The 12,662-nt window shown below is 54.9% G+C and overlaps 1 protein-coding gene across 1 annotated transcript in view; it reads right to left on the reverse strand.

The window, feature by feature from the left end:
- The window catches only part of GID4 (GID complex subunit 4 homolog), an 18,702-nt gene continuing 6,040 nt past the window's right edge, over nucleotides 1-12,662 (reverse strand). The window contains exons 3-6 of the mRNA XM_027131264.1: nucleotides 8,665-8,772; nucleotides 6,496-6,597; nucleotides 5,115-5,245; nucleotides 1-2,853 (exon numbers count right to left, since the gene is read on the reverse strand). Of these exons, the coding sequence (XP_026987065.1) occupies nucleotides 2,790-2,853; nucleotides 5,115-5,245; nucleotides 6,496-6,597; nucleotides 8,665-8,772 (405 nt within the window). The 3' untranslated portion in view covers nucleotides 1-2,789. The remainder of the gene's footprint in view (nucleotides 2,854-5,114; nucleotides 5,246-6,495; nucleotides 6,598-8,664; nucleotides 8,773-12,662) is intronic.

The raw sequence follows: 12,662 nt of genomic DNA on the forward strand, positions 1-12,662 counted from the left end.
TCACTGCTTAAATACCTTTATTATTTTTTAAAAATTATTTGGACATTGATAGCTCTGCAAAATACTTCTCCCGTCCCAAACCCTCAAACCCTTTCCACATGTACTCCCTAAAGAAACAAAATACTTTTTGCCCATTCAAATCTAATTTTTAAAAACATGTAAGATTCAAAATCAAATATTACTTTTCTTTCCCAGAACTCGTTAGTAATTTTAAACCACAATGCACATACTCAGTGGCATTTCTTTTTAAAAATTAGCTTATCTGACTATTTATGAGGAAAAAAAAATCAATTCAAGGCCTTAGAATATAAATTCCCTGCTTCTGAAAGCAAAAGACATTGAAAAGCCCCCTTTGCTCCCCTGGAGTTCGTGCCGTGCACATCACCACAGAGCCAGCAGGCAGATGAACCGTCTGCTTCACGGGAGGCATCGCTTCGTTACCGTGGGACCGCAGCTGAGATGCCGTCGAGTCTGAAAGGATGGGTGGGTGGGAAGGGACGACACCAGCAGCAGTGGCGAGGCTGAGAGTGCGGGGTGGAGGGCATCTGAGCAGAGCAGGAGCTGAGTCCTGAGGATGGGGTGGGGGAGACGGCAGGGAGTGTGCATCTGCCCTTGTTTCTCAACGATGAATACAAGAGTCAACCAAAAACACTGCACATAGAAGCAGAGCCATGTGGGTTTACGAGAAGGCCCAGGAAAGAATAACCTGGGCTGGGGATGACCGCCCGAGCTCCTTCGGGAGCTACGTCAGGGCAGGTGGTCTGGGAGTTACTCAGGGGATGTGGAGACCACCCCTTCTGCATCCTCGACAGACAGGTTTGTACGAGAACCAATCTTCATCACAGGTGTGTCCCAAAGAGCTGGCAAAGGGTACCACTTCTTCACCCCCGAACACCGCTGCACTTGACCCCTGGCTCAGCAAGGAAGCCAGCCCACAACAAAGCCCGGCCCGCCCGGGCAGCAGCGCCGCGCAGACACCCCGCCCTGCCCGCTGGAGGACGCGCACGCAGCCCCGACAGGCTCCAGGCGGACCTCACCCGCGGCATTCTGAGTGGCACCTGAACCCTTCCAGGAGCTGGTTACACCCTGCGGCGCTGGCCTAGGCCTTGTGCCCCCAGCTGGGATTGACCAGAGCCAGCCACTCCACTGCCTTTGGGAGTTTTAAAATCTGGGAAACATTTCTGACTCATCTCTGGAGACAGATGTGAAGCATCTCTCCAATGCAGCCACCAGGCAACTTTCCAGGGTCCCCAGGCCCTGGCCTTTCCAGGTGCATCCCTGCAGGGAGCTTCAGGACCACACAGCCCAGCGGCCCTGACACCCACCCACCACCTTCCCCAACACTTCTCCTTTAAGGCTTCTCCTGACTCAACCTCAGGAACATACAGTACGTACGTCAATAAACGAAAGTCACTTCTTGGGAATAAGAGATTGCCCCACCACGCACCTAGACGGAAGGGCTTTGTGCTTTCTTACTCCGCCCGTGGACATGCACCTCGCGTTTGTTTTGCTCCCGTGGGTTAAAATACTACCTCGTTGTTAAAGCTTTCCCTCCAGTATCCTGAGCAAGTCTTGTAAAGCACCAGCAAATGCCAATCCCCCAAGCCCTGCCCACATCTGCGGGCTACAGCGGATGCCACGCTATGAGGCTTTCTAAACATTTAAACGACACAACTGCACGCGCACGCGCACAGACACACACACACTTTGGCACGTGAGCCTCGAGCTCTTTGGGAGTGCTCATATGCTCCCACCCCTCCCCCACGCCAACGCTGCTGAGCTGCCTGACGGGACAGGGCTCCACGAAGCACTGCTGTTCTGAGTAGCGAAAGGAGGACACAAATGCTAAACCGGCCCCCAAAACGGCTCTCATGTTTAGCGCTGTGACTGACGCAATGCTGCAAAACTTCTGTACCACATGACCAGTTTCAAACTGCTGGCTGATTAAATATACATTTACAAATAGATATAGGTATAAAAACTACTAAGTCAACATTTGCTGTTTTCAATGTGAAAACGATAAAATGTAATTCTGAATAATTGTGCATTTGCCATAGGGTCCTTGTTCAAGGGACCATAAAAATAATTTTGTAATAAAAAAACCTTTTTTTTTTTTTTTTTTTTTTTTTTTAAGTTTAGTATTGCCCTCAAGTTCAAAAGTTTGGAGCAAACGTGCTGAGTGAGCAGGACGGGAATCTGTCCCTGCCAGGGATCGGGAAGCCTTAAATCCTGTGACCTGGACAGCAGGCCCGGGGAAGCTGCCGGCCACTGACTAGCTCAGCGTGAGCATCCCAGGGCTGGCAGTGCCCCAACCCTGCCGAGCGATCGGCCGCCTCCCTGCACAGGGCTCCGGGGGCACACGGCTGCTGGGCTCGGCCGTCCCTTGAGCTACCAGAGTAAGCAACCGGGGGGCGGGGGGCCTGGTGGGGCCCACTGAGCACCAAGGCCGAGGGGGGCCGGGGCTGGAGGGGGCGTGGGGGAAGGGATGTGCGTCTCAGTGATACAGAAGTCAGCTGTGCAGGAGGAAAAGTGCATTTACGGTAGCTTAAAAACAGCTTAAGACCAAACTGCCACAGAGAGGGAAGAGGAACCGAGGCCGCCCTCCACCTGCCCTCGCCGGTCGGCCGCACGCCTCGGATGCCGTGGGTTGACATTCATGCTTTCTGATGCGAGTCTGCTCGTGAAGAAACAGGAACACACGTTCTCCTGGTTCTGGCAGGTACACAGTTTTCTTGGCAAATTTCTTTTTTGCCAAGTTCAGTTTATCTGGTTGCTGTCCCGGACCGCTGTCACCGGAATTCGTAGATGGGCGCGCTGTGTTCTGGAACATGAGTGAGATTGAGCGACTGATACCTGTGGGGAGGAGAGGAGGGTGGCGGGGGGGGGATCGTCAGAGCATCCTGAAAACCAGCACAGGGTGTGGAACCTGCCCCGCCGGCGCCCGCAGAGCCCATGCCTACATGAAACGCTGGCTCATCTCAGACTCCGTCAGGGGAGCTGAGCTTGGCCTTGTTTCCATTTCTCTGGTTAATCCCCCTGGACTACGCAGAAGACCTGCCGTTTGTGGGCCCCGCTCCAATCCTGAAGCAACGACAGCCTGTCTCAGGAAATGAGAGGCCAAGTCCTCTGGGGGAGGGTGCAGACCAGGCCCTCCAGCCCTCCCCACCGCCCTGCTTCCCTCCGAAGCCGTGCGACCTGCAGAGCAGAGATCCGGAGAGCTTGGGATCGATGACGTCACAGCCACCCCACCCCTCAACCTTAGCGACTTCATCTTCCTTCTCCCTAGACGCGGCTGCTAGAGCATCCGAGAGCTCTGCGGGGTGTGCGTCCCCGTGACGGGTGCTCCGAGGAGGGAAGCAGATGAAGGATAAATGGGGCGGGACGGTCCCCACTCGGGGATGCTCAGTGTGTCGGCTCCCCCCACCCCATCCACAGAAGAGGGAGGAGCAGCACAGAGAAGAGCAGTTTATCTCTTACCCAAAACATCAACAAGAAGGGACGATGGGGGCTTCCCTGGTGGCGCAGTGGTTAAGAATCCGCCTGCCAGTGCAGGGGACACGGGTTCGAGCCCTGGTCCCGGAAGATCCCACATGCCGCGGAGCAACTAAGCCCGTGGGCCACAGCTATTGAGCCTGTGTTCTAGAGCTGGCGAGCCACAACTACTGAGCCCGCGTGCCACAACTACTGAAGCCTGCGTGCAGCAACGAAGACCCAACACAGCCAAAAAAAAAAAAAAAGGAAAAGAAAGGACGATGCATTAGCCATCAGAACCCTAACCCTAGGCCTTTGCACCCAGTGGGATGGCTGTAATCCTAAATGTTGGGAAGGACACGGGGAAACGGGAGAAGCGGAACCTTTGTGCATCACTGGTGGGAACGTGAAAAGGTGCGGCTGCTGTGGGAAACAGTTCCCTGAAAAGTGAAATATAGAATACCCCGTGACCCGGCAATCCCACCCCAGCTGTGTGACCAGAGGAACTGAAAGCAGGGACTCAGGCTCTTGCACACCCACGTCCACAGCAGCCGAAAGGTGGGAATGACCCACGTGTCCACCCACTGATGAACAGATAAAGACAAGGTGGTCCATCCACACGGTGGGAAATCACTCAGCAATATACAGACGAAGAACTGACACACACCGCAACCCGGGGCCCTTCAAAGCCGACGCTCAGACACAGAGGGCACACGGTACGCGGCCCATTTGCATGACACGTCCAGGACAGGCAAACCTGTACTTAGAGAGAGCAGCTTAGTGGTTACCTGGGGCTGGAGGGGGGGGAGGTGGGGTGACAGCTCAGGGGGGTAGGGTTCCCTCTCGTGCCGACGAAAACGCTCTGAAATTGAGGGCAGTGAAGGCTGCACAACTCTGTCGACATGAAAGCCCACTGGACTGTACGCTTCCAGTGAGGAGACTGCACAGCAGGTGAACTGTATCTCCGTAAAGCGGGTATTTTTAAAAGGATAGGAAAAGTTTTAAAAACTCATTTGAAAGCTGAACAGGTGTTGACACCCCAACAACGGCTGTTCCCACAGAGGCCGGGGCTGCATGGAGCCCCGGGCACTTGGTTGTCGCTGGGTAGCCCCACGCAGCGTCCCACAGGAGCCTTCAAAGTGTGCAAAAGTCGCGAGGAAATAATTTCCACATTCAGAGAGGAAATCAGGTATTTCATGATACCGTCTGCCCTTCAGGGATAACGGGGCACTCGCAAAAGCTCAAGGAGCCACGAGAAAGCCCGCAAAGGTGGCAAACACCAGCCCTCGGGTGGCACGTGGCCGTCACTGGGGCAGAGGCCCAGGGCAGGGCCGACCACGCCCGCAGGCACCGGTCACCGGCCGGCACCAGGTGGGAGCGTGAGCACAAAATTAAAAAGGCCGCTGACAGCCAAGTTCCCGCTGTCCACAGCAGGGTCTGACACTTCAGTTACTGAGTAAACTGGGGAGGAATAAATACAAGACCCGCAAGATTGAGATAAACATAGCTGACAATACTTGCTGCTTGAAAGTGTTTAGCTGTGAGTTCCTGTGCCCAGAACTTCATTTCTTTACCTTGTTTACACTGCCCTGTGGACGGAAGCGAGCCCCTCGAGACACGAGGCCGCGGCGGCCGGTCCTTACCATTCCGAGCTCCTGTGGTAATAGTAGCCCTCTATGGAGGCCGCCGACTTCTGGAAACAGATGTAGTAAAAGCCGGCAAAGGAAGCACCGCTGATGTCCTTGATCGTGTGGTCCGGGACCAGGAACTGCTCCTGCACATGGATGGGGACGGAGGGTCAGCGCCGGGGGCTCCGGCCCCCCAGGCCTCCCTGCCCCCTGCAGGTGGCTTGTGGGCAACTGTGAACCCCCGAGCCACTCGCATGTTCAACCTACGAACACGGCCACCACGTGTCGAGGTCACCGGGGTCAGAGCCAAGAGTGGGCGCCGTGGTGCCCACGCCTCGAGAGTACATCACAACCTTCCCACCCCTGAGCCGCGGACTCACGCTTCTGCTGCACCCCAGGAACCGTCGCTAGGCTCCCGGTCACCTTGAGAGCCGAGGGTCACTTCTATGGCCCGGGCCTCACCCCGAGGGCAGGTGGAGCTCGCTCGCCCTGGGGACCCCCCCCATCAGCAGCGGTCAGAATGGTGCTGCTCTCCTCAGACCCCGGGCAGAGCCAGCCCCCTGGGGGGGCGAGGTCAGGGCCCGCAGGAGGCCTAGACGGCCCACGGGGGAGTCTCCCTGCGTGAGAAACTCTTGGAGACCAAGCAACTCTCCTTCCCTTTCCCCAGTCTCTGAAATTGTAGTTTTTCAAATTAATTTTGAAGTAGAGTCTCACCCGACACTTCCTTTAGTGGGTTGCTTAGCTGGCCGGCGGCGAGGCGGGACTCAGGTTTTCCCCCGGCACCTGCCTGTCTGCCGCCAGTGCCAAGCCCCTGCCCCAGTTCTCACCATAGAAACACAGACCGGGAAGGAGGGTGCTACAGGCTTCATCTGCAGGAAAGCTGGCGAGATTTCACCTAAAGCAGCTTTTTCCTACAGCTTGGGGGTGAGGGGCTGGAGGTGGGTGTAGGTTCTCGAAGCGATTTCACACACTCGCCTGCTGAATTCAGCACCCTGTGGCTCTAACCCAGGAAATGCCGGAGGGGGCAGCAGAGCCGATCCAGTGAGCCCGGCCCAATGGGGTTCTCAGGGGCTGGGGGAAAACCCAAATTCTGTCCCCAGCCCCGTGTTTCCTGAGCTGGAGGGACCGGGGGCGCCGTGACGGCCCACAGCCCGGGCGAGGTCACTTAGGGGCTGAGACGATGGGGGTCTCCTGAGTACACAGGACACTTGGGATGACCCAGTCTGCAGGGTCGCCGGAGAGAACAAAGGGAGAGGACACAAGAGCGTGGAGGGTGCCGCCCCAGGCCTGGGTCCCGCCCGGAGCTGTGCCTGCTCCCCACGGAGAGTGAGAATGGGCCTGAGGGGCCTGGGACCCAGGGGCCACACCACAGGTCGGCACAGCCGGGCAGCCTTACCTTCCACCTCATGAAGACATAGTCCCCACTCTTCAGCTCTTCGTAATCAAAGTCGTCTGAATTAAACGATTTTGCATACTGATAAAAAGCCAGAAACTTGCCCTGAAAGCCAAAAGCAGAGTATGAGAATGAGGGACAGAGCGGGTGGCAAGTGTGCTGGGCCGGTGCAGTGGTCCCTCCAGGGCGAGGCGGCGGCTGGCGGGCAGGGAGCGTCTGGTCACCCCATGCACTGGGGCCTGGACCCCGGGGCAGACGCCCGGGCCCTACGCCTGCCTAGCTAACGCGCCCAGGAAAGGCCGCTGAATGGGGTTGGATGCACCCCCGGGCCTTCTCTCACACCTCACCCCAGACAGACGCAGCCGGACGATGAGGGACGGGGTCTCCGTACATCAACCAACGGGGGCAAAGACTCAGGCTGAACCAGCCTGTAGTGCGGGGGTTGGGGGGAGTTAGTAAAGTGGGGTCCCCTGACAACGCAGTGGCCTGGCGGCTTGGGGCCAGCTAGCTGAGACCAGAAACAAGTAACACTTGGTTACGGCAACAAAGCTGTACCTTTATGATCATGTTTTTGTTAAAAAAAAAAAAAAAAGTCCATATACTCAAAAGAGATTTAGGAAAAGGTCAACCCCTGTTTTAGCTTTAGGTATTCGGCATTATAGATGTTTTGCTTTTGTTTCCTCCAAATATTTAAAAATAAGTATGTATTAATTCTATAAAAAAAACTCCTGAATAAAAAGTTAAGACAGAGAGGTATTAAGTCATAGAATCTGTCACACAGATATTTTTATTCTAAGTAGATTACGTGTGAGGAATCTTTATCGTGATAATGATAATCACCATAATCTTTTATCCCTTTATCATAATACCCACTTCAAATCTCATTCAGGAAAACTCGAGGGTCAACTACAGTGTCCTGACCACAGTGTGCAGTAGACATCGTGGCTCCCCAACAGACAGCGGGGCACTCAGAGCTCCTGGGGCCCACGTGGGAGTCTGGGAATCCCACGTGGGGAGAGGGCATCGGGAAACCCTGAGTCCTGCGAAGGCAGCCAGCGCTCCTGGAGGGAAACCGTCCACATGCCCGACCTCGCACGCCCAGCAGGCCGGGGCCCAGGGTGGCCTTCCCGGCCCCTCTTTCACTCAAAATAGTTCAACCCAGCCTAGGAAGGCTGGAGTCCGGGTGTCTCCAGCTCTAACGAAAGGCAACGGGAAGTTCGAGCTGCTCTCCAGGTTCTTCACCTGCAGCCAACCAGCCTCAAACTGAGTTTTCATTGGGCCTCAAAGACCTTCCTTTTTGCAGGACCAATTTGAAATGGAAAACAAAGTTGGAAGGAAGACAGGCCGTGTGCTCGCTGGGCTGTGCAGGAGAGGTAGGTGCCAGGCGGGGAGAGCCAGCCAGGGCGGGGCCTGACAGCTCCCAGGGGTGCTCCCCGACAGCGGCACCTTCCAGGCTCCCCAACTTCCAGACGCTCGGCCCCGTTCGTACTCTGTTAGAAACACAGGTGGCCATCTATCTCAGCGTCTGCTTGCTCCATTTAAAAGCTCAAGTTTAAATTCAATCGAAACTCAGCATTTGATAGATGTTTCTTTCCTAACTCAAGTATGAGAAAGCAGTTCACCTACAAGGACGCTGACTCAGAGTGTCTGCAGGAGGGGCCCCCCAGGAGACCGTGGGCCCGGAAGCAGGAGAGCGCATACACAGCCAGGAGTGGTGGCGGGGACAGTGAGCTGCTCTGGAATCTCCACTACTGACACCTCATCCTGGGTGCTTTAGGGGTGAGCGCACTGGACTTCCTCGGTGTGAAACCAAAGTTCATCCTCGCCACAGCCAGCTAAGCCAAAAGGCTCTAACGACCAGCTGAGAAATGGGTTTTTAAAGACACAAGACTCGCGTGGCCCTGGCGAAAAGGCCCGAGGAGGAGCTCTGAGCTGTCTTGAGGAGCTCACGGCTGCGAGCACACACCCGTGCTTGACACGTGCGGGCGTTTCCAGGGGCGGAGCGGCCCTGAGGTCCTGCTCGTGAGGGGGAACCGCGCCTCTGCCCCGGTCCACCCTAAAGGCAGAGGCCGTTCGCAGGCTTCCCCAGAGCAGAGGCAGCGAGAAAGGAACAGGGGCTGGAGAGGGACGGTGCCACGAGCCCCCGGGGGCCCAGAGCAGAGGGGCACTCACCCAGTGCTTGCGGTCAACATCCTCGTCTGCATCCCACTTCCGGGTTAAGAAAGGGTGCTTTTTGCTGATTATTTCTCCTTCAAAGAAGGTCGTGAGGGTTGGATACTCCTATGGTAAGAACCCAAATGTCAAACACGACGTCAAACAGCAGTTGTAACCTTTCACAAAGGAAGAAACCAACCTCGCTGTAATTTCTCCCCAAAACTTTGCAGAAATGACCGCCACACTGCTGAGCAACCACCCAGCCCAGCGACGCCCGCGGCCGTGGAGGGAGCCTGACGTGAAGGGGCTGGGGGAGGGGGTCTGTTGGATTCCGGGGCCTTTGCCAGAAGCAGAGAACCCTTCTTTGGCGCACTTGTTAAGGGCTGATGGCTCAGAGAAGATATTTGGACAGGTTATTTCTGAATACAAAGCAGATGGTAACTTGATAGGTTTTACTTTCCAAGGCGAATACCCAGAGAGGCTCCGAAATCGAGCTCCGTCTCCCTCGTGCCACGGCTCAGCCACTGCTTCTCAGACTGGCTCAGCCTGTCCCTTTTACGCCGACTCTTCAGCTTCGGGGGGCGGGGGGAGGCTGGTAGAATACCTTCCTGTATTAGGCATTCGTATAATTCTATCGCACGAGCTAAGACAGCTTATGCGATGGGAAACATTGATAAATCATGTCGGCCCTGGGAAGTCACAACGGCTGCAAAAACAAATAAGCCGTCATCCTGATTGGGTGCTTGGAATACTCCGGGCAACCTTGCTACTTGTTCCTCTGATAGTAAGGAAGCACTAAAGATTTTGAAAAACTTAATGAAAGAACAAGTCAACATCGTTAAGAAAGTGTGCCGTTTCTCTGCATTTCTAGAAACCAGCCAACCCACCTGCCAGGGGGCCCCTCAGCACCACCCACCCGCCCGGGTACCTCCCGAGGGTGCGGTGATGACCCGCCGCCTGGCACAGCAAGGGTCACCGCCCTAAAATCCTAGGACCATAGAGGTCCCGCTTTCTTCTCACCCCACGTAAGCCCCTCTCGATCGGCATCAGACTTAACTACCCGTTTAAAATAAATCTGTTCTCATGGCTTTGCCACTTCTCCCGGCTCGCCTGCCACGTGGACCGGGGCTTCCAGAAAGGCCGTGGCTGCTTTACCGCACACGTCCAGGCAGCCTGTCCTCGTAGCAGTGAGCTCGAAACACTACAGATTTGCCACCCCCCGAAACCGCAGCCCTCACCCCAACACTGGTGCTGGGTTCCTCAAACAGATATTTATAGATACAGAGTGAAGAGATTAAAGAGGAGATAAGTTCCTAAGTGGAAACCTGATTTTTTTTTTTTTTTTTTTTTGCGTTACGTGGGCCTCTCACTGTTGTGGCCTCTCCCGTTGCGGAGCACAGGCTCCGGACGCGCAGGCTCAGCGGCCATGGCTCACGGCCCAGCCGCTCCGCGGCATGTGGGATCTTCCCGGACCGGGGCACGAACCCGCGTCCCCTGCATCGGCAGGCGGACTCTCAACCACTGCGCCACCAGGGAAGCCCGGAAACCTGATTTTTAAAGGTATAAGCCAATCTATACTCATCCGTTTTAGGAAGGACTGCTAAGGGAAAAAGTTCTGTGTAAGCTGACAGCGGACTTGAGGCGCTAAATAAAAAGCTATAGACAGTATATTGACTTCCTGAGTTTATCAAGACTTCCCTAAAACAGAAGGATAAAGGGTCAAGTCCTCCTATCATAACACAAAGAACATACTTATGTTCAAGTCACGAGTTTTCCTAGTAAGTGATTCTGCGCCGACTTCTCTCTCAAATGTTTCAGGCAATCTACCAGGGTGACCACAAGGTACCCACAAACTTCCAAAATAAAATAAAATAAACACCTAATGAATGAGAGTCATGTGCACAGAAGGAACCAAAAAGACAAAGCCTCTCACAGGGCAGGCGAGGACATTCGAGCCCTGGCTACAGCTGGCGGGGGAGTCACAAAGGGGGCGGGGGGTGGCCAGCACCCCCCGGGGGTGGGCTCCCTGTGTCAGGTCCCACTCCCCTCACTGATTCCAGGCTCCCTGCCTGGAGGTGGCTCCAGCTTTCCGTGAAGACCTGCCTTCCGGGGGGTCCACGTTTGACTGGCCAGTAAGTCAGCGAGAACTTCTGAAACCAGCAGTAAACGAGCACCTGGGGCTCCGGACAGTGTGACCGGCGCCCTGGTTCAGCCTCGGGAGCGTCCAGAACTGCCTGGAGAGTGCGTGGCAGGCCTGACCATGACACCCCCAGGCTGGGCTCCCAGGCCGGGTGCCAGCCGCCTCCGCCGGGCCTCCCCGGGGACGCCCCTCTCCCCGCGGGTGGCTGGCTCGGGACGGCAAAGAGAATGTTATTTGACACCCATTCTCACAATTCTGGGATTTAATTTCCACAAGGCACACAGACTTCAAAAACTGTACTTATTTGTGAATGTAAGGCAGATGAGAGGCAATTTATCTCCAATGTAACAGTGAATTTTCCCTATTTCCGTACAGACGAGGAAGACCGTGACTATGACCCAAACCGTTCGGTTACATCAAAGCAAATCACATATTTGATTTTTCAACAACTATAAATGGAAAAGCAAACCAAAATGGTTAACTGTGTTTTATAACAGGTGTAAAACCAAAGAATCATCACCCTTTTCTGCCTTTTACCAATTATCCACAGTGACCACGTACTAGATTTGTAACTTAAAAAACTGTTAGACAGTTGTACAATGCTGTGACTATACTGAAAGCCAACAGACTGTACGCTTTTTTTTTTTTTGGCCGCGTGTTGCGGGATACTAGTTCCCCAACCAGGGATGGAACCCGTGCCCCCTGCAGTGGAAGTGCAGAGCCCTAACCACTGGACTGCCAGGGAGGTCCTAGACTGCACACTGTCAATGGGTGAATGTACGCTATGTGAATTATATCTCAGCAAAAGGACTAAAAAAAGTTATTAAAAAAGATGAATTCACAGACTCCTGACGCTCGGGCAGGACGAAGGGCCTCAGGAAACACAGCCCTCCTCTAGTAAAAGGCGGCTTCAGGCGGGAAGGGCCAGGCCCAGGGAAGGGCCAAGCCAGCACCCCATCCCCTCAGAGGAGGTTGGCTGTAGGTGGCTCGGGGGTGCTTCCCTTCATTAGCGCCACCTGCTCCTGGTGGGACGTCCACAGCATTTCCGTACACGGTTTTTTGTGGATTTTTAATCCTACTTAACCATTCGTACAAAGCTTCCTGTGACCATTTGGAATTGGTGTCCACATCCCACGTTACAGATTTTGCTGGTTTCCTTATGGCGTTAAATGTCTATGTTCTGCGCTCAACAAATGTGTTTGGCCACCTAAGAGTTGAGCATATTCTGTTTCCTGTGTGTCTTCTTGGTTTTTTTTTTTTTTTTTTTTTTTTGCGGTACGTGGGCCTCTCACTGCTGTGGCCTCTCCTGTTGCGGAGCACAGGCTCCGGACGCACAGGCCCAACAGCCATGGCTCATGGGCCCAGCCGCTCCGCGGCATGTGGGATCTTCCCAGACCAGGGCACGAACCCGTGTCCCCTGCATCGGCAGGCGGACTCTCAACCACTGCGCCACCAGGGAAGCCTGCAGGGACTACTCTTTGTTGCGGTGCGCGGGCTTCTCATGGCGGTGGCTTCTCTTGTTGCGGAGCATGGGCTCTAGGCGCAAGGGCTTCAGTAGTTGTGGCTCACGGGCTCAGTAGCTGTGGCTCGTGGGCTCTAGAGCGCAGGCTCAGTAGTTGTGGCGCACAGGCTTAGTTGCTCCGCGGCATGTGGGATCTTCCCGGACCAGAGCACGAACCCGTGTCCCCTGCATTGGCAGGCGGACTCTCAACCACTGCGCCACCAGGGAAGCCCTCTTGTGTGTCTTCTACTAGCACAAACCCCCGGGTAAGAACCCTTCTTTTTGCTGTCCTTTTCTACCCCGACTTGATTGGATGTTTTCTAGAGGAGGGAAGAGATACCTTTTTGTCTCAATAACAAATTTCACAGATTCCCA

Source organism: Aethalodelphis obliquidens, unplaced genomic scaffold (assembly GCF_003676395.1).
Source record: "Aethalodelphis obliquidens isolate GAN/ISIS:26980383/991018 unplaced genomic scaffold, ASM367639v1 scaffold38, whole genome shotgun sequence".
NCBI lineage: Eukaryota > Metazoa > Chordata > Mammalia > Artiodactyla > Delphinidae > Aethalodelphis > Aethalodelphis obliquidens.